Source organism: Mirounga leonina, unplaced genomic scaffold, assembly GCF_011800145.1.
Source record: "Mirounga leonina isolate KUSES-001 unplaced genomic scaffold, KU_Mleo_1.0 Mir_115, whole genome shotgun sequence".
NCBI classification, from domain to species: Eukaryota; Metazoa; Chordata; class Mammalia; order Carnivora; family Phocidae; genus Mirounga; species Mirounga leonina.
Genome location: NW_023270268.1, coordinates 28,762,695 through 28,789,045, shown reverse-complemented (window position 1 = coordinate 28,789,045; position 26,351 = coordinate 28,762,695). Strand labels below are relative to the sequence as shown.

The 26,351-nt window shown below is 39.3% G+C and overlaps 1 protein-coding gene across 3 annotated transcripts in view; it reads right to left on the bottom strand.

Annotated features, from left to right (window-relative positions):
• DNAJC13 (DnaJ heat shock protein family (Hsp40) member C13) overlaps positions 1-25,449 on the bottom strand; it is a 123,874-nt gene extending 98,425 nt beyond the window's left edge. The window contains exons 1-3 of one of the 3 annotated variants that reach the window (XM_034994710.1): positions 25,216-25,449; positions 22,803-22,908; positions 5,223-5,303 (exon numbers count right to left, since the gene is read on the bottom strand). In XM_034994710.1, the coding sequence (XP_034850601.1) occupies positions 5,223-5,303; positions 22,803-22,843 (122 nt within the window). In that variant the 5' untranslated portion in view covers positions 22,844-22,908; positions 25,216-25,449. Of the gene's footprint in view, positions 1-5,222; positions 5,304-22,802; positions 25,142-25,215 lie in introns of those variants that run through there. The other 2 variants (XM_034994720.1, XM_034994729.1) reach the window with 2 other exon arrangements.
• Between the last annotated feature and the right edge of the window lie 902 nt (positions 25,450-26,351).

Sequence of the window (26,351 nt, the reverse complement as noted above, 5' to 3'; positions counted from 1 at the left end):
ATTCTTTTTTTTTTTTTTTTTTTGCATGTGCATGTCCAGATGAAAAGACTATCTTTGCTCCTGGAGCTTGCTTTTAATACAACACTGTGTGTAAATACAAAATTCCCAAAAAGCAAATGCGTTATTATTTGCACTTCTGGATGAAAAATGTTCAAATCCCAGATTGCCTGATAATAAGCATAAAGAATTATATAAAGAAAACACAAAAACAGTTCAAGATGCACTCATCTGAGGTTTAGAGGCTGGCAGGGTCAAGAGCTAGATCAATAAAGCAAGGGAAAAAACACTCAGGATTTCTAGGATTATCAGAGTTGGTGACATTTGTAAATTCCAGATGGCTAAAGAGAGGAGTATCTCTTCTTTTGCAGGATTCTATTTCTACACATAAGAAAGGTATCAGAAATTTGCCAGCTTCACTTTCAGTTGACTTTCCTCTCAATTTCCTGTATCTAGTCACTACACAGACTGTATATGAATGTCATAAGCATCTGCCATTTAATTCCACAGACTGATTACCATATATCCATCCCAACGTATTAAAATCTAGTGCAGACACTAAAATGCTACTCTTAAATTCAGAGTATTTGCTACAATTAATGTATGCAAATACCAAAGTGATCCACAGGTAGATTTTATTTGTAATTTCCACCCAGAAAAAACTAAAAACCTACATTTTGAAAATCACCCTAAAGTTTCCCAAAGTGAATCTACACTTCTGCTTTAACTGAAATATATGCATTCTCCTTCCTATTAGAAATGGCTTGCTTAGGCCAAAAAGGAAACTTTGCTCTTCCGTGAAAGAAAGGTGCTTTTTACTCCTGAAATCTATTCGCCCTTCCTGTTCCTTCCAGAGCAAACATATAGTCATGTACTTTGCAAGCGGGAAAATGACAAGCATAGGAGAAAAGGCTACTTTGCCAGCTAAGGAGACTACACTAACCGTGAACAGACCTGAATTATTAAGAGTATGGAGTAGTGGCTGCAAAATGAGACACATGAAAACTATTACAGGGCGCCTGGGTGGCTCAGTTGGTTGGGCGACTGCCTTCGGCTCGGGTCATGATCCCAGGGTCCTGGGATCAAGCCCCGCATCGGGCTCCCTGCTCGGCGGGAAGCCTGCTTCTCCCTCTCCCACTCCCCCTGCTTGTGTTCCCTCTCTCGCTGTGTCTCTCTCTCTCAAATAAATGAATAGAATCTTTAAAAAAAAAGAAAACTATTACAAAGGTAATATGAAATAGGTCACATGAATATCCTCAACAGAAATATGTAAAAGAGGTTATTTTTAATTTAGAACATATCTAAATATATAGACATGTTTAATTTAGACATATACTTTTAACTTAGAAATACATAGAAAGAAAAATATTTCCTCATCTTTGCTGCCACTATCAATGTCATTTTTCTGAATGTTGGGCCTGGGTTAGCAGTATGTATGTAGGCATGAAGTCACTTAAAACTGAGGCCCTAAATCCCCAAAATCACATGTAGAATTTGTTGTAAATAGACTTATTTCTAGAGAAAGGATTCAATTAACAACTCTGAAACAATACAGAATTTTTAATGTTAGCCATTTGTTTTTTTGCATTAAGACTGATGAGGAATGCTTTAAAGTTAGATTAGAATTGGCCACATAAAATAGGTAAGTATAATAAAAATTTGAGTGCCACATAATAATTTACATTATTAATGAAATAACTATCACACTCTGGAAATGCAAGATCTTTCAAGAAGGTAAAAGCTTCAAGGTGTGTACATTAAAAACAACAAAATACTGTTGAAAGAAAATTTAAAAGATGTAAATAAATGGAAAGACATCCCACTTTCATGGATCAAGTCTCAATATTGTTATGGTGGCAATACTCCATTTGATCCACATATTTAATAAATTCCCTATCAAAATCCCAGCAGCCTTTTTTGTAAAATTGACTACCTGACTCTAAAATTCATACGGAAATGCAAGAGACCCAGAATAGCCCAATCTTGAAAACGAACAAAGCTGGAACCTCAAACTTCCTAGTTTTAAAACAGTACAAAGCTACAGTAATCAAGACAGTATAGCTCTGGCATAAGGTCAGGTATATAGATCAATGGGACAAAACTGGCAGTTCAGAAATAAGCCTTTACATTTATGGCCTATTATTTTTGACAAGAGTGCCAAAACAACTCAACGGGGAAAGAATCATCTTTTCAACAAATGATGCTGGGACAACTGGATATCCACATGCAAAAAGAATGAAGTTGCATCCCTATTTCACACTACAATAAAAATTAACCCAAAATCGAAGCTATAAAATTCTTAGAATATAGGAATAAATCTTTGAGACCCTGGATTAGGTAATGGCTTCTTAGATATGACACCAAAAGCACAAATCACAAAAGAAAAACAAACTGGATTTCATCAAAATCAAAAACCTTGTGCTTCAGGAGATAACCATCAAGAGTGAAAAGACAACCCACAAAATAGCAGAAAATATCTGCAAATCATGTATCTGATAAGCAACTTATATTCAGAATATATAATGAACTCCTACAACAATAAAAGGACAAATAACCCAAATAAAAAATGGATAAATTATTTGAATAGACATTTTGTGAAAAATATACAAATGGCCAACAAACACACAAAAAGATATTCAACATCTTAGTCATCAGGGAAATGCAAATTAAAACCACAACAAGGGATGCCTGGGTGGCTCAGTCAGTTAAGCATCCGACTGTTAGTTTCAGCTCAGGTCATGATCTCATGGGGTTGTGCGCTGAGCCCCGCCTCAGGCTCTGCACTCAGCAGGGAGTCTGCTTGAAGATGCTCTCCTTCTGTCCCTCCCTCCACTCACGCACATATGTGCCCACTCTCTCTCAAAAGAGATAAATAAATCTTTTAAAAAATAATAAAATGACAGAGATACCACTTTATATCCATTAGGGTAGCTAAAATAAGAGAAGAGACAATCACAAGTGTTGGTAAGGATGTGGAGAAAGTGGATTCCTTATACCCTGATAGTAGGATTGCAAAATGCTTTAGCCACTTGGAAAAGCTTGGCTATTCCTCAAAATGTTAAACATAGAGTTACCATGTAACTCTATATAACTCCATACAACATCAATTCCACTCCTAGGTATGTACCCAAGAGAACTGGAAATACACATTCACCCATAAGGTTACACATAGACATTTATAGCAGCATTATTCATAATAGTAAAAAAGTGGAAACAATACCAATCAGTATTTACCAAACAATACCAACAATGGTCCATCAGCTGATGAGTGGATAAACAAAATGTGGTAAATTCATACAATAGAATATTACTTGGCATTAAAAAGAAATGAAATGCACAAGCTACAATAGGATGAACCTTGAAAACGTTATGCTAAGTGAAAGAAGACAATCATGCATCTGACTCTGTTTTGGCTCGGGTCATGATCTCAGGGTCATTGGGATGGAGCCCCATGTTGGACTCTGCACTCAGCAGAGTTTGCTTAAGATTCTCTTTGCTTAAGATTGCCCCTCCCTCTGTGTTCGTGTGTACGCGCGCTACCTCGCTCAAAATAAATCTAAAAAAAAAGCTAATCTTGTGACAGAAAGTAGGATTAGTGGCTGCCAGATGCTGAGAAGATAGGAAAAAAGGGAAGTAATTGCTAATATTATTAGAGAAGATTTTGGGGAAGGTGATGAAAGGGCTCCAAAAATGGTTAGTGTCCACTACTCTACTGAATACATTAAAAACCACTAATGGTACACTTTAAAAAGGTGAATTTTATGTTATGAAAATTTTATCTTAATAAGGATGTTGTAAAACAAAACAAAAAAGTTTCAAGGTGTCAATGATGGAGGCAAGGAATCGTGCTGAGAGCAAATAAACAGTTCTCCTCCAAATTACTACAGAAGGTAAAGAAGGAGGATTGTCTTAAGTCTTAGTCACAACTTTCCTAGAACATCAAAAAAAAACTTCTCCAGATACCACAATTACTGACAAGCTCACAAAACAAAAAGTGTTCAGTAACCTTATTTTTTAGAATTATTGTTTCACTATGCTATACTTGTATTAAAAATAGAGTATGATGATCAGAGCAACCTACCACTTGAGGAAAAAATAAAAATAATTTCAATACACAATCTTTTTTAAGGCTGATTCAAAGAACTAAAGAGACTCACACTACCCTGGGTATGTTAATTTTCTAACTTTGCTCAATGAAATTAAATGAAGAAAAAATTTCAAGAGAAATATTCTACAACTATAACAGTTATGCTCCCTAATTTAGGAGCTCGTACACTCTATCTTTCAAAATTATAGTCAGTTTGCTAACGCAAACCAGAAACACTACAGAATTCAGATGTTGCACCATTCTAAGAAGTTACTACACTATTACCTAAAAGATGAAAAGTTCAGAAAAAGATCCAAAGTTACTGGCTTTGTGTATGTGGCATGGTTTATCTGAGGCCTGATTTGGAATAATGTGGTCACCTATTTGTCGAAGTGTGGGACACTCATTTTACTTATTACTACTTAAAAGGATTAGACAGGAAACCTCTTTTTGGTAATGATCAACTGGTGCCATCCACTGAATACTCAATGTATTTAGGCATGATTTTAAAACCTTCGCATGCTCCATGTCACTTCATTTAGTCCTCACAGCAATCTGAGGGGTAGGAATTATCACCGGTTTTACAAAAAGGAAACAGAAGCATCAACATCTGGGTCTGACCAGGCAGCCTACTAAAAAATGTCACTTCCTCTCCCAAGGAAAAAATAAGAGCAAACCCAATTTTTTTAAATCCATTATAGGACTAAAGAAAGATTATAAAAACACTATTAGCATATTTCTCTGACCGGCAAATCGACACAAAAATGTAGCCATCACACACAGGTTAGCCTCTGGGCAATAAAGCTATGGAATTAATACTCTGCCACTACTATATAATCCAATCATTAACTGGCAACATCGAAGAAGGTAGACAGATGGTCTGTTTTCCTTTTGTTACTTTTAATTATTACCAACTCTTACCTAACACAGACAGAAAACCAGAAATGTCAAAAGAAAAAAAGAACAATAATTTATTCCAAGTGTAGGATTTGCATTTAAAATATGCACATATGCTTTTCAGAAGAGAAGGGCTAAATGGCAAAAGTGAGCTGTGTGGTACTATTCAAGATATTGAAAATTATGTTTAAAATGATACTTCACAGAGGCACAGAAATATAAAACCAACAGAAATACTTACTTTCCCCTCCATGAATGTTTTGTCGTGTAGAAACATGCCAAATCCTTGTTCTCCCTAATTATGTTCATTTTGTGCTGAAACCTAAAAGATAAAAATATGGCTGAATTTAGTACAGTTATCCTTCGAGTTTTTCCTGAATCTCCCATACCATACTTTCAGAGCTTGCCATGTAGTACCGATTTTAAGGCACAGATTCTTCTACAAGACCACAGGTTTTAAGGAACAGGCAGTGGTCTGTTCACGTCTCTCTCACATACTTTAGCGCACCATATTGTGATTGCTCCCCTCCACTACACTGGGTTTCTTGAGGACAAGAATTGCCCTCAACATCCCAAGAGTAAAGAATCTAATAAAAAATGTTCATGTAAATGAATCTTTAAATCTCACATTACCAAACAATGCCCTTGCACAATATGGGCACCTAAAAATGTTTGCCAAGTATCAAATCAATTCCAAAAGGTTTCTGAGTTATTAAGAGCCAGCTGTTCTGTTGTCACTGTCACTTTAAGGAGACCCACCGTAAATACAATTTAACTTAAAAATAACAATATTTTCATTACAAAAGTAATGCATGTCCACAGTAAAAAATCTAAAATGCTCATAATGCAAATCCTAGCATCTAAAGATAATCATTCTAGCCTCCCTTCTTCTATTTAGAATAGGCTTTTTTTATTTTTATTTTATTTTATTTTATTTATTTATTTGAGAGAGAGCACAAACAGGGGGAGAGGCAGAGGGAGAAGCAGACTCCCTGCTGAGCAGAGAGCCCGACATGGGGCTTAATCCCAGGACCCTGGGATCATGACCTGAGCTGAAGGCAGATGCTTAACCAACTGAGCCACCCAGGTGCCCCTAGAATAGGCTCTTTTAAAACAAAATTGAGAGGGGCGCCTGGGTGGCTTAGTCATTAGGCGTCTGCCTTCGGCTCAGGTCATGATCCCAGGGTGCTGGGATCGAGCCCCGCATCGGACTCCCTGCTCAGCAGGAAGCCTGCTTCTCCCTCTCCCACTCCCCCTGCTTGTGTTCCCTCTCTTGCTGTGTCTCTCTCTGTCAAATACATAAATAATTTCTTTCAGGGCTGGTTAAAAAATAAATAAATAAATAAAAATAAAACAAAATTGAGATTGTCAATTGTACTGCTTAAGCCCATTTTCACACAATTTTAACCTTCTACTACAGAACCTTCTATGGAATTAAATATTCTTTTAAAAAGTAATGTTTTAAGGCTATATGGTATTCCATTGGATGAATATACTAGAACAATGCTACTTATAGTGTAATCACAAGCATCAAGCTAAGTACAGAAATTGACAGTAAGTGTTTAGAAACCTAAAAAGTTTGGTGAGTGAACTCTTCCGGCTGAAGAGTACATAGACCAAACAGTTCAGGGCTCTAAACTTGTGCGATGGATCACATGGTGATAGCTTCCTACCAGCTTCATGCAGAGGGACCATGTTGTCATATTTTAAAATTAGTCTACTGACTGTAACCCAGAAGTGTATGAAATCCAGAACCCACTTAACTTCATGAAAATTTAAATTTAGCTAACTGTACAGGATAAATTATTAGAACTATTTACTAAGGAAAAGACTGATAAATTTTGAAAATACTACATAATTTGCTTCATACTGCATAAAAGTTAAAATGAATATGGTCATGGATTTCTTCTTGTGTGACCTGACCATCTCTCCCTGCCCTTAATTAGAAATGTACTTTTAAAAATACTGGATACATACCAAGTGTTAATGCACACTAAATAGCTAGAATTATATGGTTCCAAACATATTATGGTTCACTGGTCTAATTTTTTTTTTATTCAGCATTCTTTTAATAACTTGAATAAAACTAATTTCATTCAAAAAAAAAAACACTTTGTAACAGCTTTTTAAGATACAATTCACACACCATAGAATTCACCCTTTTTAGGTGTACAATTCAGGGGTTTTTAGTATATTCAGAGTTCTACAACCAATGTTGTTTTTAGAACATTTTTATGCCCCCAAAAAGAAACCCTGTTAGCAGTCACTCCTCATTCCCACTCACTCCCAGCACCTGGCAACCACTTACCTACTTTCTGTCACTATGGATTTGCCTATTTTAGACATCTCATATAAATGAGTCATACAAAATGTGGTCTCTGTGACTGCCTTCTTTCACTTAGCATGACATTATCAAAGTTCATCCACACTCTGGCATGGATTAGTTTCCTTCTATTGTATAGATATACCACATTCTGTTTATTTATCAGTTAATGGACATTTGTGTTGTTTCTATTTTCTTGCTATTATGAATCATGCTGCTATATACATTTGTATGAACATGTTTTTATTTCTGAGTATATATACCTGCACAGCAAAAACATTTTAAAAGACACTGCTATTTTGAAATTGCTTTCTTCATTTTTACTACTTGTTTTTGTATTAGCAGAGTGGCAAAGGCCTCTATACTCTACGTAGAACACTCTTCCCCTAGATACCTACATGGCTCACATGTCCTTCAAATCTGTATTCAAATGTCACTTTTATAATGAGGCCTACCCTAACTATCCTGTTATAAATTGTAATCACTCTCCTCATTCTATACCTTCAATTCCCTCTGACTCCTGCTCATTTTTCCTCTATGGCACCTTTCACTTTCTAAAGTGCAATTTATTATCCATCTAATCCTGCTACCATATCCAGAGAGAAGCATTTCTGCCTATTAAGCTCATTAATGTGTGTGTGTGTGTGTGTGTGTGTGTGTGTGTGTATACCCAGAGCCTACAAGAGTTCCTGACACAAAACAGGTGCTCAGTAAGTATTTGAGTGAATGAATGAAATGCAGCAACCCCACGGGAAATTCTGATGTCCACTTTAAACTTCATGTTCTAACAAGTACTCATAAATAAGGTTTTGTCAAATCATCTGGAAAAGCATCAACTCATGCTCTGAGGAATAAGAGAACCACAAGTAACAGCAAGGTTAGGGAAATCTTAGAAAGGAAATTACAGTCAACTGACATCTTCCTACTAGTATGTTATGGAGACAGCTAAATATAGTCCTGACAGTTGGTGCATTTTGTTTTTTTCCTGGATTGTGTATCTGAGATGAAACAGGCAGCCAACTAAGACTTATTAAAACCAGCAAACATTTTTCCTGCCTTCTAAATCATTTGCAGTAAATGATGTTGCTGAAAAGAAACTTAGGTAGGATCTCTGAAAATATGCCAAAATAGTGAAAAATACAGGTCTACAGATGTTATCTTTCCCTTATAAACTACGACTGAAGATTGGAATAAGGGAATAAGAAAGAAGGACAGAAAAGGTGATGGCCAATACTAAAGAGTGGAGTTTGGATTGGTAGTCCATAACTTAAGATATCTGAATGACAGACTCTGTACCAAGGCCTATCTTAGAAAACTGACAAAAAATGTACTTGAGTGAAGAGTGACTGATATCATTAAGGGACTTTAAATTTAAAATGGAAGTGAGGGAAAAATAATAGAGACTTTAAAATGATAGCCCCAAAGAACTTAGAGCATGACCCGGGGGGAATCCTAAAGATGACTTCATAGGTATCACTGATTTAGGGGAATACGTAACCCAAACAGATCTTTTAGGAGGGGAATTTTAAAAAGTTTACATCAAGAAGGCTTTTCTACAACTTTCCGAAGACCTAGGAACTTGGTGGTGATGAAAGCACCAGACTCCGGAGAGTTCTTAGGTTAGGATAGATAAAAGGAGAAAGGGAGAGAAGATCTAACACACACATTAATATAAAATTAAACTACTAGAAGATATATAAATGGCCAACAGGTATATGAAAAGATGTTCAATGTCACTATCAGAGAAATGCAACTCAAAAGAACAAGAGGGGGTGCCTGGCTGGCTTAGTCGATGGAGCATGCAAATCTTGATCTCGGGATTTTGAGTTTAAGCCCCGCGTGTGGAGATTGCCTAAAAATAATAAATAAGTAAAATCTGGGGCGCCTGGGTGGCTCAGTCGTTAAGCGTCTGCCTTCGGCTCAGCTCATGATCCCAGGGTCCTGGGATCGAGCCCCACATCGGGCTCTCTGCTCAGTGAGAAGCCTGCTTTTCCCTCACCCTCTGCCTGCCGCTCTGCCTACTTGTGCTCTCTCTCTGTCAAATAAATAGATAAAATCTTTAAAAAAAAAAAAATTAATTAAAAAAATAAATAAATAAGTAAAATCTGAAAAAAAAGGGGGGCATGAGATATTACCTCACACCTGTTACAATGGTTATTATCAAAACAAAAGAAAACCCCAAAAGACAACATGTTTTGGCAAGGATGTAGAGAAACTGAATATTGTTAGTGGGAATGTAAAATGGTGTAAGCAGTATGGAAAACAGTATGGAAGTTCCTAAAAATTAAAAATAGAACTACCATATGATCCAGCAATCAAACTTCCAGGTATTTATCCTGAAATTAGGATCTTGAAGAGCCAACACTCCCATGTTGATTGCAGCATTTTCTATAAGAGCCAAGATGCGGAAACAACTTCAAGTCCCATCAACGGATAAATGAATAAAAAAAAAATGTGGCATACACATACAATGGAGTATTATTCAGCCTTGAAAAAGGAAATCTTGCAATATGCAACATGGGTGACCTTTGGGGGACATGATGCTAAGTTAAATAAGTCAGTCACAGAAGGACAAATACTGCATGACTCCATGCAGTATTATATGAGTTATCTAAAATAGTCAAACTCATAGAAACAGAGAGAAGAATGGTGGTTGCCAGGAACTGGGGTGCAGTGGAAAGGGGGAGTTGCTAATCAATGGGTATAAAGTTTCGGCTGTGCAAGATAATTAAGTTCCAGAGATGTGCTATACTGCATGGTGCCTATAGTTAACAATACTGTACTGCACACTTAAAAATCTGTTATGAGGACAGATCTCATGTTGTGTCCTTACCACAATAAAATAAAATTTAAGAAAATTTTAAAGTAAACTACTGATTACCTGGCCTGATAGAAATACTGATGCAGATAATCATGTTGACAGAAAAATACAATATAAGATTAAAGAAGTACTTCAGCACTCTAGACATCAGAAGTTCCTATGGCCAAAATCGGCACACCTGACAATTATCTCTAATATTTTAGGAAGCAACAAGTGATACTGCTATTGTGCATCCAATCCTGAATAACCACCACCAAAAAAGGCTAGTATAATGGAAGTGGTTTTTTTGGAAGAGAAGTACTCCTTTATCTGAAAAGCTTGCCTTCAGCCATGTTATATATAGGCAGGTATATTTGAGAGGTAAGAGAGGGAGGAGATACTCACCTACATAGCCAAATAAGGGGATAATTCAGTGCTATGTATTACTAGTGTCTGCATAGCCTCATAATGTAAATCAGGATAACCCTTTTTTATTTTGAGCCCTCAGTAAAGATTACCCTGAAATTGGGGAGGCATGGTGACTCTAATAAAAGATTTAAGACATGTCCTGAAAACAAGGTCCATTGAGTATTCATCACGTGTTAATGATTAGACCAGGCCTTGACTATGCATTTATCTATCTACCTCATTTTGTCTCCATAACACCACCATGGTACATGGTACAGATATGATGATTCCCATTTTATTGACAAGAAAACTTAGAGAATTTATACCACTTCTCCCTGGTCACACAGCTGGTAAGGAGTTGGGCCAGACTGTGGACTCAATCTACTTAACTCTACACTCTATTTAACCTAAGCAGTAAAACCTTTCCTCGAATTTAGGAACTCAAAATAAATTCATTCTGACCATCTAATTACAGATGTATCATTTGACAGTACATTCCTGGATTAATTTAGAACTATTCCAATTATTACCTTCACACAATTTCAAACAATGAAACAAACTGCCATACTCAACACAAGGCAAAAGAAATAAAAGAAAAAGGAAAGCGGGGCGCCTGGGTGGCTCAGTTGGTTAAGCGACTGCCTTCGGCTCAGGTCATGATCCTGGAGTCCCGGGATCGAGTTCCGCATCGGGCTCCCTGCTCGGCAGGGAGTCTGCTTCTCCCTCGGACCCTCCCCCCTCTCATGTGCTCTCTTTCTCATTCTCTCTCTCTCAAATAAATAAATAAAATCTGTAGAAAAAAAAGAAAAAGGAAAGCTCCAAAGCTGAATATTTCTGTCTATAGATAAGCTTTAAAAATTTTTTAAACGGGGTGCCTGGGTGGCTCAGTGGGTTGAATGTCTGCATTCAGCTCAGGTCATGATCCCGGGGTTCTGGGATCGAGCCCCGAATCAAGCTCCTTGCTCAGCAGAGAGCCTGCTTCTCCCTCTCCTTCTCTCTCTCCATCAATAAATAAGTAAATAAATATCTAAAAAAAAAAGGCTAAAAAAAAATTTTTTTTTAAATGAACTGTTCAAAACAAACATGACAGAAATTTCCTATTAATATAGGATTCCAAGATAGTCTTTAAGGAGCTCAATAACAGAAAAATACTATTTTAACTAACACCTGAACTTTTAAAATAACCGGATTAATGAGATCTGAGGCTGGGACCTACTTCTCAACAGTGTAATATTAACCTCTCCAAATTTTCAGGTAAAGCTATTTTTTTTTTTAAAGATTTTATTTATTTATTTTAGAGAGAGGATGAGAGGAGAGAGAGAGCACATGAGAGGGGAGAGGGTCAGAGGGAGAAGCAGACTCCCTGCTGAGCAGGGAGCCTGATGCGGGACTCGATCCTGGGACTCCATGATCATGATCATGACCTGAGCCGAAGGCAGTCGCTTAACCAACTGAGCCACCCAGGCGCCCCAGATAAAGCTATTTTATATTGTCAAAACCTCAACCACTTTGTGATGCAGTCATTTCATCTAATAAAAAGGCAACTGGTCTGGAAATTGCACTAACTCTTTTAGACCATGAGGATACTCCTGGACACACAAATAACGCACTAGTGGATAACGGCAATACACAAATATCAGAAAACTGCAGAAGAAATAGGATAAGAATATTCTGTACGGACTATGTATCATTCAAAGTGAGACTTGGAAGAACTTCAAGAGAACCACTGGAAAATGAGTGAAGGCAAGTCTGGGGTTCCTCCAAGCACAGCGTTGAAGTGATGATTTAATCTTGTAACACAACCTTGAAATAGCTCCCTGTAGCACAGATACCAGACCACACTAAATGTAACTAACAACTAGCACAAAAAGCTATATACACACTAAACTAGTTTTAATTTCAATCTATCATCAAGGTAAGTAAGGGTGACAAATTTTTAAAATGTTACGTATGGTTGAAGGCAGATTAGTAATAACTGCCATTTACTGACTGCATGACCTTGAAGAAAAGCTTCCTAACTTCTCAGAATCACGGTTCATCTATGAAAGAGAGAGAACAGTATTTGTAGCAAAAGGCTTTGGTGAGGACTAAATGAGATAAAGGCGGAGTGTGATGCTTGGCTCAGAATAAGCACTCAAAAATAGTAACTGCAATCAATAGTTATTACTGTACTTTAAACATACTACCCTAGATATGAAATAGTTGTTTCATATCTATGATTGATTACCTCTCTTTCAGGCTTACAAGGCCCTGTATCTCTCTTAAGGTGTCTCAGGTGGGAAAGTTAAAATTTTTAAATTACTTAATCTTAAATCTTTTATCTTTTAATTTCAATCCTTGTACTATTTATTCAATGTATATCACCAAAGAATATCAGCTAGGATTTCTACCTTCAAAAGTATAGTGTTTTATTGCTTTAATCGGTATTCAGTTTTCACCTGCTCATTCAAAAATAACTATAGCAATATATATTTCTTAAGCTGGGTTGAATATATGAGGGTGTCATTATTTTATTATCCATTGTTATTTTATTCCTTACAATTTATCTTACCTAAAAAGGTTTTTATTTTTTTTTTAAAGATTTTATTTATTCATTTGACACAGACACAGCAAGAACAGGAACACAAGCAGGGCGAGTGGGAGAGGGAGAAGCAGGCTTCCCGCCGAGCAGAGAGCCCGATGCGGGGCTCGATCCCAGGATCCTGGGATCATGACCTGAGCTGAAGGCAGACGCTTAACGACTGAGCCACCCAGGCGCCCCACCTAAAAAGGTTTTTAAAAGAAATAAATGAGGGCACCTGGGTGGCTCAGTCAAGTCCGACTCTTCATTTCAGCTCAGGTCATGTTCTCAGAGTCATGGGATAGAGCCCTACTTCAGGCTCTGCACGGGGGCGTGGAGCCTGCTTGGGATTCTCCCTCTCCCTCTGCCCCTCCCCCACAACTTGTGCACCTTTCTGCTCGCATACACACCTGCTTTCTCAAAAATAAATGAATAAATAAGTGAAATTTAAAAAATAAAAAGGAATAAATACATGAGACAGGTTAAGGTAATCATGATAGATGAAATATTTAAAAATTATCTTAAGTCAGCTATAACCTGACATTTAAGCTTCTCTTTATTTCAACTTTTTCCTATAAAATACTATCATTTTTCAAGTCAATGTTACTACATTTTAAATCCCCTACTTACGCATTTGGAATTTCACTTGTTAGAAGTATCTCTTTACATGAAACCAACATAATATTTTTAAATTTGTTGATATCTACAAATTAACTATGGTTTGAGAAACTTTTGGAAAAAAGAACTTCACTCCCTACAAATAATCTATGGTCCATTTAATATTTATGTATTTCTCCATTAATATTTACATATTTCTTTAATAAGCTCCAAAAGTGTTTCTAAAATTGTTGCTCATAGACAAAAACTCTTAGGCAACCATAATTCCCATTAATAGTGATGAAAAATATGCAAAACTTCTAGTATCAAGCAGCTCAAGCATCAAACAGGTAAGAGCAATAACAGTCATTTATAGGCACATTCTCTAAATAGCAATGAACTGTCCAACTAAAAAAATGTAAAACTTGTTGGATGAGATCTTGGTAGCAGCTGCATCAACACTTGCCACCCTGCCAGTTGTTAAGACGTACTCAAGTTAACAAGAATTTATCTGTTCAAACTCATTATTGCTTAAATTTCATCTCCTTCGGGGCACCTGGGTGGCTCAGTCAGTTAAGTATCTGCCTCTGGCTCAGGTCATGATCCTGGGGTCCTGGGATGGAACACTGTGTCGGGCTCCCTGCTCAGCAGGGAATCTGCTTCTCATCACTCCCCACCCCTTGCCCCTGTGCGCGCGCTCTCAGGAGCACTCCGCTTGCTCTCTCTCAAGTAAATAAATAAAATCTAAAGAAAAATAATTCATCTCCCTCATTCCTGCAATAGTGTCCCACTTCAAATTCTCAAAGACCTACCCTTTTTTTGATGAGCAAAACACAAATTTACATATTCTTTGTAACTAAATCACACAGAAAGCATCTCCAATTTTTTAAGTTGGCTTCACCTGTTTTCGTTCCATACCTTATTATTGTACCACCAACAGAGCTTTTTTGCAACTTTGCAGTTTGTTCTTTTGAGAGAATTGTTCCAAGGGTTAAAAAGCCAAATTCAGGGCAACACAGGCATTTTGGCTAGATTCACCCTATTCAGTGAATTCCCTTGCTTCATGCTTTCGAACATTTAATGTTCTCACATTCTCTAATTTATTACTGGCAGTAAAACTGCAATCCATTTAAGACCATTTATGAATAAAATGAGACCGATCTTTCAGAAGATACGATTTTGACACAAAACCACAGGATTTGAGAGTCCACTAAGCAGAAGTCTACACCAAATTGATACTAAGAACAAAAAAACAGATTGAATGGCCTCAACACCACAGACACCCAGACAGATTATAGCCAAGCTGTAAGCAAAAGAATCTGCACACAGAGCAAAACTAAGTGTATGTGCAAGTCTTGTGTTTAAGTAAAAACAAAGCCCTCATTTATCCAGAGATGAATGTGTATACTCAGAAAAATACAGATCTTCCTTGACTTACTATGGTGTTACCTCCTGATAAGCCCACTGTAAGCTGAAAATGCATTTAATACACAACTTACCAGTCATCATAGCTTAGCCCAGCCTACCTTAAATGTGCTCAGAACACATTAGCCTATAGTTGGGCAAAATCATCTAATACAATGCCTATTTTATAACAAAGTATTGAGTAGCACATGTGATTTACTGAATACTGTACGGAAAGTGAAAAACAGAATGGTTCTAGGCCTATCAGTTGTTCCCTCTTGTGACGGCATGGCTGACTGGGAGCTGCGGCTCGCTGCCACTGCCCGTGGTCACGAGAGTAGGATACCACATAGCACTAGCCTGGGAAGATATCAAAACTCAACACTCAAAGTATGGTTTCTACTGAATGCATACCACTTTCACACCATCATAGAGTTGAAAGATTTTAAGTTAAGGTATCATTAAGTTGGGGACCATATGTGATACACTAGTGAATAAATGAAGGAAATGGCTTTAATAAACGCTATGTGCCTTTAAAGCACATTTTGCATGACCCACCGAGACTAATTTTTACACAATTAAAACAACTTGGAGAGAGCAGATGAGATACTAATTTTTACACTTTGAGTCTGTAACAAAGAATTCTGCTCTCAAATAATGAATTAAAAACATGAGTTTGTCCTGAAATGCATTAAAAAATAAGATGGATAGGGGTGCCTGGGTGGCTCAGATGGTTAGGCATCTGCCTTGGGCTCAGGTCATGATCTCAGGGTCCTGGGATCGAGCCCCGCATCGGGCTCCCTGCTCAGCGGGAAGCCTGCTTCTCCCTCTCCCTCTACTGCTCCCCCCTCTCCCTCTACTGCTCCCCCTGCTTGCACTCTCTATCATATAAATAAAATATTTAAAAAAAATAAGATGGATAGAAAGATGGATATATGATAAAGCAACTAGTAAATGTTAATGTGAAAATCTTGGAGATGAGTATACGAGTATGTATGTAATGTAAAGTTCTCTCAACTTGGCTGTAGATGAAAAATTTATTTGGGGGGAGAATTGCATTTACCTTTATTTTCTGACCAAGCTCGCCTACAGAAATGCTGTTTTTCTGCTACACTGTGACACTACACCTGAAAATATGGTATAGGTCACATGACAGGAACTAATTTATTTTTTTTTTAAGATTTTTACTTATTTATTTAATTGACAGAGAGAGAGACAGCAAGAGAGGGAACATAAGCAGGGGGAGTGGGAGAGGGAGAAGGAGGCTTCCCACTGAGCAGAGAGCCCGATGCGGGGCTTGATCCCAGGACCTGAGATCATGACCTGAGCCGAAGGCAGTTGCTTAACCAACTGAACCACCCAGGTGCCCCATACAGGAACTAATTTATTAACTTAATATTTCCTCATACAGCTATATCCTATTAAAAATGCAGGGGGAAGGAGACCACTGCTAAGGCAAAGGCTCATCTTGAGTAATAACCAAAGAGAGAATCCCTTAATACTAGCTTTTTAAAGGCCTACATTTATTTGTAACTGGATTCAAAATCTGAGTGAATTACATCACTTGGCTACTTGTTTCAAATAAAAGGTAAAAATATAAATAGTTAACGTTCCAGTTTTAGATGTGCTGCTGAAGCGAGCACAAAATATAAACAGTTAATGGAACATTAATTTTTACCCAGATTAAAAAGTTACAACTAGACTGTCTTAGAATGTGCTGTGTATGGGGGAAACTGATATGAACTTTAACCTTTTTTAATTTTTTTTTTTTTTAAAGATTTTATTTATTTGCCAGAGACACAGTGAGAGAGGGGACACAAGTAGGGGGAGTGGGAGAGGGAGAAGCAGGCTTCCAGCTGAGCAGGGAGCCCGACGTGGGGCTCAATCCCAGGACCCTGGGACCATGACCTGAGCCGAAGGCAGACGCCTAACGACTGAGCCACCCAGGCACCCCTTCTTTTTTAATTTTTAATTTTCAGCTTCATGTTTTAATATATAACACAAGTAGAGGCAAAAGCATTTCCTTCTAAATAAGTAACAAATCAGTATGTGTAATGTGTATAATACCTACTGTACAGGGGTCTTTTTTAAGATTTTATTTATTCATTTGAGAGAGAGAGAGAGAGCACAAGCAGGGGGAGAGGCAAAGGGAGAAGCAGACTCCCCGCTGAGCTGGGAGCCTGACATGGGGCTCTATCCCAGGACCTGGAGATCATGACCCAAGCCAAAGGCAGACGCCCAACCATCTGAGCCACCCAGGTGCCCGTGTACAGGGGTCTTCAAACAGCTTATAAAGGGGGTCAGTCATTAGGGGTCTGCCTTCAGCTTAGTGGGGAGTCTGCTTCTCCCTCTACCCCTCCCCTTGCTCATGCTCCTGCTCGCTCAAATAAAATCTTTTTAAAAAAATAAATATACAGCTTATAAAATAGATCACAAAGTAAGGTTTTAATACATCCTAACTTAGCTTTCTAAAAGCGCTGAAGAACCCACGAACTCCAGAGATAAATGTGGTTGGAGAAGAAATCCAGTAGTACAAATTTCAGTTGACAATCTTATCTCCAAATAACTGCCCAGAAGTTATAATATTGAACCTTTACCTTGTCTGCCACATCAAAATGAACTTTTAAATACTTCCACCACCACAGGGTAGGGCAAAATAATCTAAGATCCATCTCCCCATTCTTTAAAAATCCATTCCTTTCCAATTAGAAATCAGATATATATTCATGAAATAAAAGGGCAAGGGAAACTCAAAAGCAACCCCTAAATCTGAAGAAACACTTTTAATAGTATCTTAATTGGGGGAGGGGCAAGCATAAATATCACAGTAGTTAATTTTGTTGGCCATTCCTATGCAATATAAATATTGAAAAAGAACACGTCTTTACATTTTAATCACATGTATGCTGATGTCATCCGAGGGAATAATTCTTCTCACAAAATAGACCTCTAGCTGTTGTAACAAAAAGTTTTTTTCTAAGAAAGATGCATGATTATGACTCTCCTTTCCAAAACTTAAAAACAAAAAAAAACAAAACTTAAAAACAGCCCTGAATATTCACCTAAAAAACCCAAACAAATGTGTTCATTTAAGCAATCCTATGAAATCGATGCTAATGATCATTTAGTTTGTTTGTACACATTCCTGAAAATTTTTAGACCTAATTTCTATTTTATCTTTGAAGCTAACTTGGCTCTGCAAGAACAAAATGCTCTAGTTCAATAAGCTCTTCTTTAGCTCACGAACAGGTACTAAATAATCTTCCTCTATTACACTAAATAGACCCTAATAGGTAAGAGATTTTCTTTTTTTTTTTTAAAGATTTTATTTATTTATTTGAGAGAGAGAGAATGAGAGAGAGAGAGCACGAGAGGGAAGAGGGTCAGAGGAAGAAGCAGACTCCCTGCTGAGCAGGGAGCCTGATGCGGGACTCAATTCCGGGACTCCAGGATCATGACCTGAGCCGAAGGCAGTCGCCCAACCAACTGAGCCACCTAGGCGCCCGGTAAGAGATTTTCAATTGCCATGTTTTAACTTGTTGCTGTTTTTTCTATCACTGTAGTGAATGCATAATGGAGGACTAAATTTCCTAAGCATATTACAAATTCTTCTTAGAGGAAGTTTTATAGTAAGCATCCTAATAGGCAAACACACTATTAAAAGACAAGGAGCTTAGGCTACTACAATTTCCCTTTCACCCAACACAAAACAGCAACATGTAGGTTTCTCCTTTGGCTCTTTCTGAAATATTCCTGTTATTCCTAACTCTGCCATAGTTCTTCAGATCTTACAGAACACCTCAAATCTACCAGTTAACTAAAAAAAAAAGGGAAAATTACACTTTTAAAATTAAACCCAGCACATCTACGGTTGGGGGAGGGAATGGCTTTATCTACTCTTAAGATTTGGTAAACATCCAAAATACATTCTGTATCTTAACTAGAAGTTTGAGGCGGAGAGAAACCTCATAGCACTAGATGACTAAGGAATACATGTCTGAAATCCATGTATAAGAATTTAAATTTTACTATAATTAGCATAGGATTTATGAAATATTAGGGGAAATCTCCTATATTCATAACCTTATCAATCCTTCATGTTCTGGCAACTATACTTGACAAAATTAAAACATTTAAGGGGCGCCTGGGTGGCTCAGTCATTAAGCGCCTGCCTTCGGCTCAGGTCATGATCTCAGGGTCCTGGGATCAAGCCCCACATCGGGCTTCCTGCTCAGCGGGAAGCCTGCTTCTCCCTCTCCCACTCCCCCTTTTTGTGTTCCCTCTCTCGCTCTCTGTCAAATAAATAAATAAAATCTTTAAAAAAAAATTTAATTATTTTAGATTGCTTTGGGGTTTTGTTTTTGATCTGTTCATCACAGATCAAATTTTTACTCATCAACTTCACAGAGGCATCACCAATGGCCATGCGCTAAAAATGTGAACACCGCTTAGGCAGTTTGGCCTACTTCTAAGGGCAACTTAGAACGCTGCAACAATAAAATCCCATTGAATGTAGACTTCATTGTTTTATTTTTTTAAGATTTATCTGAGGGGCTCCTGGGTGGCTCAGTTGGTTGAGCGACTGCCTTTGGCTCTGATCATGATCCTGGAGTCCTGGGATCGAGTCCCGCATCGGGCTCCCTGCTCCGTGGGGAGTCTGCTTCTCCCTCTGACCCTCCCCCCTCTCATGTACACTCTCTCATTCTCGCTCTCTCAAATAAATAAATAATCTTAAAAAAAAAAATCTGCCTCTCAAATCTGAGAGAGCGCACGCGCGCGCATGCACGCACACAAGCAGGGGGGAGGGAGAGGCAGAGGGAGAAGCAAGACTCCCTACTAAGCAAGCAGCCTGATGCAGGACTCGATCCCAGGACCCTGAGAGCATGACCTGAGCCAAAGGCAGCCACTTAACTGACTGAGCCACCCAGGCGCCCAACTTTGTTGTTTTAGAGATCACTACTCTCCATAAGCAGTCCACTAGAAGTGCAAGTAAAACTCAAATATGCAGGCTGTTGAATAAAGAGCCTGTGAAAGAACTACTAGCAAATTATGTTTCTCTTTATTGATAAAATAAATTTTACTGAACGACACTTAGTCTAAGTTAGTAAAGATGATCACAACCATGTTGATTTAAGTTACTCACTACAAAAATATTCCCAAATCAGTGATTCTCAAAGGAGTTCCCACAATTAGAAATCACTCCATACTTTAAGAGATGTTACTGATTGGCATGTGCTGAGCATGTGAAAACTGCTGAAGCAGAAAAATGTGTTGAAAACCACTGACTACAATTTTAAAGGCACTATGATTAGAACACTAAAGTAGGGGCTCCCAGCGGCTCGCTCAGTTACGGGTCTGCCTTCGGCTCAAGTCCTGGACCCTGGGTCCTGGGATCGAGCCCCGCATTAGGATCACTGCTCAGTGAGGAGTTTGCTTCTCCCTCTCCCCTCCACTCATGCTCTCTAATAAAGAAAATCTTAAGGAAAAAAAAAAATAGAGAAACGCTAAAGTAGTCCCCCCTATCCACAGGAAATGTGTTCCAAGACCCCCAGTGGATGCCTAAAACCACATAGTACCAAATCCCATATAGACTCTTTCCCTGTATGTACATACCTATAATAAAGTTTAATTTATAAATTAGGTACACTGACATATTAACGGTAAATAAGAACAATTATAACAATATACTGCAATGTTATGTGAATGTGATCTCTCTCAAAATTTACTGCACTACACTCAGCCTTCTTTTGATTTGAGATAAAATGCCTATGCGATGAGATTATATGAGGTAAATAGCACAGGCAAATGTGATACAGCATTAGGAGACCGCTGAACTTTATTTTTTTTTTTGAGGATCATCTGATTCTGGACTGCTACTGACCTCAAGTAAAAGAAACTATGAAAAGTGAACAAGGGGTGACTACTGTACTATGATTTAGTGGATGGGGCTAACTGCCCCTCAATGTACAAGACAGTCCCACAGGTTGAAGAACTACCCTCAACTGACTTTCAAATATCCAACTGAGCATTAACATAGGTAAAAACCTATTTATAACTGATCCCAATTTTAATTCTGTATTAAATATAAATCACAAAGTACATTTTGCAGAGTTTAATATGCACATAATTTTCTAGGAATGTACCTATCATGTAAATGGAGAGATTATATTTTTGAACCTCTTGGCTTTTGTTTGACAGTGTCTGTATTTTGTCTTCATTTTTGAAAAATATTTTTGCTGTTTTTTTCTTCTGGTACTTTAAAGCTGTCACTCGACTGTCTTGTTTGCATGGTTTCTCTGCTTTAACTCTTTGTCCCTCTGTATAGGTTTCTCTTTTCTTTGGCTACCTTCAAGATTTTCTCTGTCCTTTGTTTACTTACCTCCTCAGTTTAAATATAATGTCAAGGTGTGTTCTGAGTTGGCAGGGGGGCGGGTGGTGGTGGGGGTATTTATCTTGCTTGGTGTTCTCTAAGCTTCTGGATCTGTGGTTTGATGTCTGACATTAATTTTGGAAATTTTTCTATTATTTCCTCAAGCATTTTAATATTTCTTCTACTCTGTTCTTTTTCTGGGATTCTAATCATTCATATATTAAAATGTTTAATACTATTCCCAAGCTCTAGGGTGTTTTAACTTTTTTTTGTGTCAGCTGGGTAAATTTCTTCTACCATTTATAATTTCACTGGTTCTTTCCTTGGCTATGTCAATTCTGATAAGCCCAAAAGCATTCTTCATTTCTTTACTGTGTAATAATACCTCTAGCATTTCTTTTGATTCTTTCTTATAGTTTCTATCAGCTAAAATTACCCATCTGATCTTGCATGTTATCCACTTAACATATTAGTCATTTTAAATTCCCTAGCAGATAACAGCATTTATGTTAATCTAAGTGTACTTCTGATGATTGCTTTCTCTAGGGAATTTTCTCTGCCTTTTTGTACGCCTTATAAATTTTGTTTGAAAGCTGGACACGTATAGAAGAGTAGAGATTGCGGTAAATAATTTTTGTGACTGGAAATGGACACATCTTTTCTTTGCTGGGTCTTTAGTGCAGGGTTTGTGTTAATCTGTTTAGGAGTTGGGCTGGATTTATGATTTGCTGTTGCTATGGTTATTCTCAATGTACCCCAGGCTTCAAAAATCTACAGAATAGCTGGTGCCTATGGTGGGGGATGGTTTACTACAGCATGTCTATCCGATTCTTTGTGCTGTGGCCTCTTTGCATGATATTATTCCTAGTAATATTCTGCATTCACTTGTTACTCAAAACTTCTTATAGTGGCAGGGGGTTGGAGATAGAATCATTGTAGTTCTGATTAAGGTTCAGTCTTAGGCATACACTATACCCCTGGATCTCAGGGGTGTGATCTTCTTGTTCCTCCTGGCTGCAGTTTTAAGTTCAGTGCCCCTCCCAGAGGAGATTCTTTCCCCTTTTCTTGCATTGCCCCAGCTCAGTGAATGCTAACCAAGGGGCCAGCAGAGATGCCCTTCCCTTCACAGATTAAGGTTATTGTTCCATAAAAGAGACAGAGAAAGAATCAGAGTTTTGTGCCCCTCTTGAAAGCTCTGCTGCTTTTCCCCTCCTCTAGGTCAGCACCACAACAGACACTCCCCAGGGTTCTTTCCAATCTTTTCTAACAGTGCCTAGTGAGTTTGTAGAGAAAGAGCTTGGAAGAAGGTGCACTCAGCCTTCATCAACTTGTCAGCTATTCTAGCTGAACTCTTCTTACCAGTATCCAGTTGTGTCCAATGAAGGTGACACTGAATTCATGTATACCCTCTCACCTTAAAAGATTGGCCAACGGTTTGCTCGGTGACCTCGGTTCTTTAACAGTGCTCAAAAAAAAAAAAAAAAAAAGTCAAGAATTTAAAGTGAGTCCCATTCTTTTTTGGTGCAACAGTGACAGCAAATCTTCTTTTTGTCCCAGGACCAAAGTCAGAAGGTGGTTATATTATTTAAAAACTATCTCCAAATAATCGAGCAGGTGTTACAAATTGTTTGGAATAAAAAGGGAGTCTTTATTGGGTTTAATGAAGTTGAGAAACACTGACTTAAAGGATTTCTTTCAAAACAACTCCCCTTTAACCACTGCTAAATATTACAGTCAACATTTAGGCCTGAAACTATTAGCAACCAAATCTTTGCTATAGTTTACCTGCACAGCCTTGCTTCTATTTTACTAGTTTTAAGTACCTCAGAGAAGCGGGGGAAAGGTAAGTGCAATGAAAATCACCTGTGTAAACAGAACTGGTTAAGGACGGAGCCAAATTAGTTAAAACAGATCTTTTATTTCAACTGTAATTTAGTATCTATTGAGAACCAGCTTCCACTATCAACCTTTTTTACAAATTTAATAAAGCCAGCATTGTTATAGTCCACCTCAGCAACTACCTTCTATTTGTGGATAAAGCTAAATTGTTACAAATAACTCCTGTTTTCCATGGTTCCGTAACTTTTGCATTGATAATGTTCATTGGGTTTAGCCTATTTACTGTCACTTTAGAAAAAGAGGAACATCCACTGCCTCCCAGTGGAATACAAATGGTGGTATTTTCCATGAACTGGACTATAGACTTAAGGTTCCTGACATTCCTCTCTTAATAACCCTCTGACCATTCTTTTCCTCCCTTAATATGTTCTCCTTCCTGTTCTCAAACTGGGAATACAGTGTAACATTTTCTAAACAGGATTTATGCCCCATTGTGACATTAATAGCAAAAGCCAAGTCTGAGATATAGCTGCTTAAACACTGTTTAATATTACATTTAATATGTTAACAAGGTTTTAGGTTATATGCCAAATTCAGTCAAACAATATAGCACTTTCCAGAAACCAAAGAAATGTGAATCAAGTCTTTTTCGGATAGCGAGTTGCTGACGAGTTTTTCAAATTTCCCTTTTTTTTAACTTTTTAGGGCAAATCCTATTTCATATTTCCATAGACTCACAGAATACTGATAATATACTACAAAACCCGACCACTGTAATTTCCTCAAATTCAGCAGATAGTACTTTCAAACCTAGAAATCGATCAGATCCATAAAGTAAAAAAGAAAATACAGCAAGAAAGACAGTCACTGGGGCAGAGCCTAAAGAAATATTCTGAAATTTTTTTCGCGAAGACATTACACTCCAAGAGGCTCAAAATAACCCAACACTGTAAAGCCCTTCATAGAGGAGGTAAAAGCATCAGGCCTAGGCCCTCCTGTTCAGAAGAAATCACAGTAGGGTAAAAGGGAAAAGCAGAGAAGGGAAGAGAGAAATCATTACTTTGGGAGACCATAGCCTCATTACGGGGAGATTTTTTACCCCCCCTGGGAAAAAACTGATAAAGGAAACAATCTGAAAATATCAACTGATAAAGAAAACAATTTGAAGACAAGAGTAGGTAACTGAACACCCTACAATAAGACGGTTTAAGGGAAGGCACTCTTCTTAAGTCTAATAAGTCAAATCTGCGTTTAACCGCCACTTCACTGAGCGTCTGAGTCCTACTTCACCCACTCCAAAGGCCACATTCAGAGGCAAAATCACAGCAGTGAAGGAAAGGCCACTGAAAATAAGCTCCCCTGCAGGAAAGGAAAAACCTGGGGGGTAAACTTGATTTTGGAAAAGGGAGAGCCTGGAGAAGAAACGACGCGGGTGCTCCCCATCTCCAAAGGAAACGAAACAAAGCTAAGCAAAGAAAGTCAAAGTCTACACCGGACGTGGGGGGGAAGGAAGGTCGCGGACCCCAGGAAACAAGAGTTGCCGGCAACCAGCACAAAGTGTGTTCAGACTAGGAAGCTGGAAGGTAATCCTGAGGGCGGAGCCCAGAGGGGAGTAAGGGGTGTGTGGGGTAAGGATGTACAGAGGGAATCTGGGGACCATGGTGGCTAGAAAACGGAAAAACAATCCGAAAAAGAGGGGTGGGGCTGAACAAGGCAGCGCCCAGGGATAATGTCACCTGGAGCCAGGGGGGAATCCGACGGGAGGAACCAGACCAGCAGCCTTGGGGGAGGGTAATCTGCTTTCCTTAGCAGCTGGAGGCTGCGGCGGCCAAGACACCACCCCTCTTTTTTCCTGTCCTTAGCCCCCCAAGTCCCCCTGGCGTGGGGAGGGGATGAGGCAGAGCCCCAGAGGCCGGTGCCCGGAACGGTTTACCTTCGCGGGAGGCTGGAGAGGCTCCAGCCCGAGCTCCTCCCGCCGCCGGCTCTGCGTCCGGAGTGAGATGAGGCGCCCTCCGGCCTCCTCCCCCTCACCACTTCCCCTTTCCCCCTTCGGGGCCCTGTAGCTCCGCTGCCGCGGGTTCCTGGTGCCGCGGCGGCCCGGCCTCCCCGCCCCCTCCGCCTCCTCCCTCTGCCTCTCAGAGGCTCGCTCTGGAGGCCGCCATCTTCGCCCAGGCTTTCAGCAACCGCGCTCCAATACGCCTGCGTCGCCACCGCCCAGGCTGTCACGAGACCCGGTCAGCTGATTTCAACTCTTCCGCTTTCTGTCCCGCCCCACCCCCCGCGTGCATTTCTCGGCTCTCCCCGTCCCATTCGCCCTCTTTCCCAGAAGTTCCGCGTTCTACCGGCCCGCCCGCCCCCAGAATTTACACATGCGCCGAGTGACGCGGCCGGCCGTCGGCGCCGGAGTCCACGCAGGGCCGAGGCGGACCGCTCGCGGGGGGAGCCACGCCCCTCCGGCTTGTTCTCCTAAGGTCACGCCCCTTGGCGGGTGGCTCTGAGTCCTGCGGGCGACGGTGCTGCGTCCCAGCTCTTTACACTGTTCGTCCCCTGAAGTCCTCTTTTGAAGCCTTTCCCCAGCTTCGCCCCGGACTTCAAATGCCGTGGAATATCCGCGAGGCAATCCGAAGGAAGGCTCAGCCTGCCACCCGGTTTGGCTGCATTGCGAGCCAGCAGGTTCACCGCGATTAAGACTTGCAGAATGACAGTTGAGGGTTTAAATTTTAGTTGGTCTGGGAGGTCGCCAAGATTAAGGCTCGGGAGATGGCTGCGGCTTGTCGTCGATGGGAACGCCAGGAAGATAATACTGATGGCTCCATTTATTGTCTGCTGACCACGTGCCAAGGGTTTTATTTACATTAGTTAAACCTCAGCTCTGAAGTAGGAATTGTCCTCGTTTTGCAGATAAATTAAGGCACTTCCCCACAGTAATGGACTTGGTGTTTGAACCGTAACAGTCCGACTCCATAGTCTGTTCCCTCAGTACCATCTCCCTGAACACACATAGGAGCTGGAGGTGGGGCGTCAGGTTAGAGAAAAGAGGGGACATTGTGTGTTACCTGTGAGCAAGTT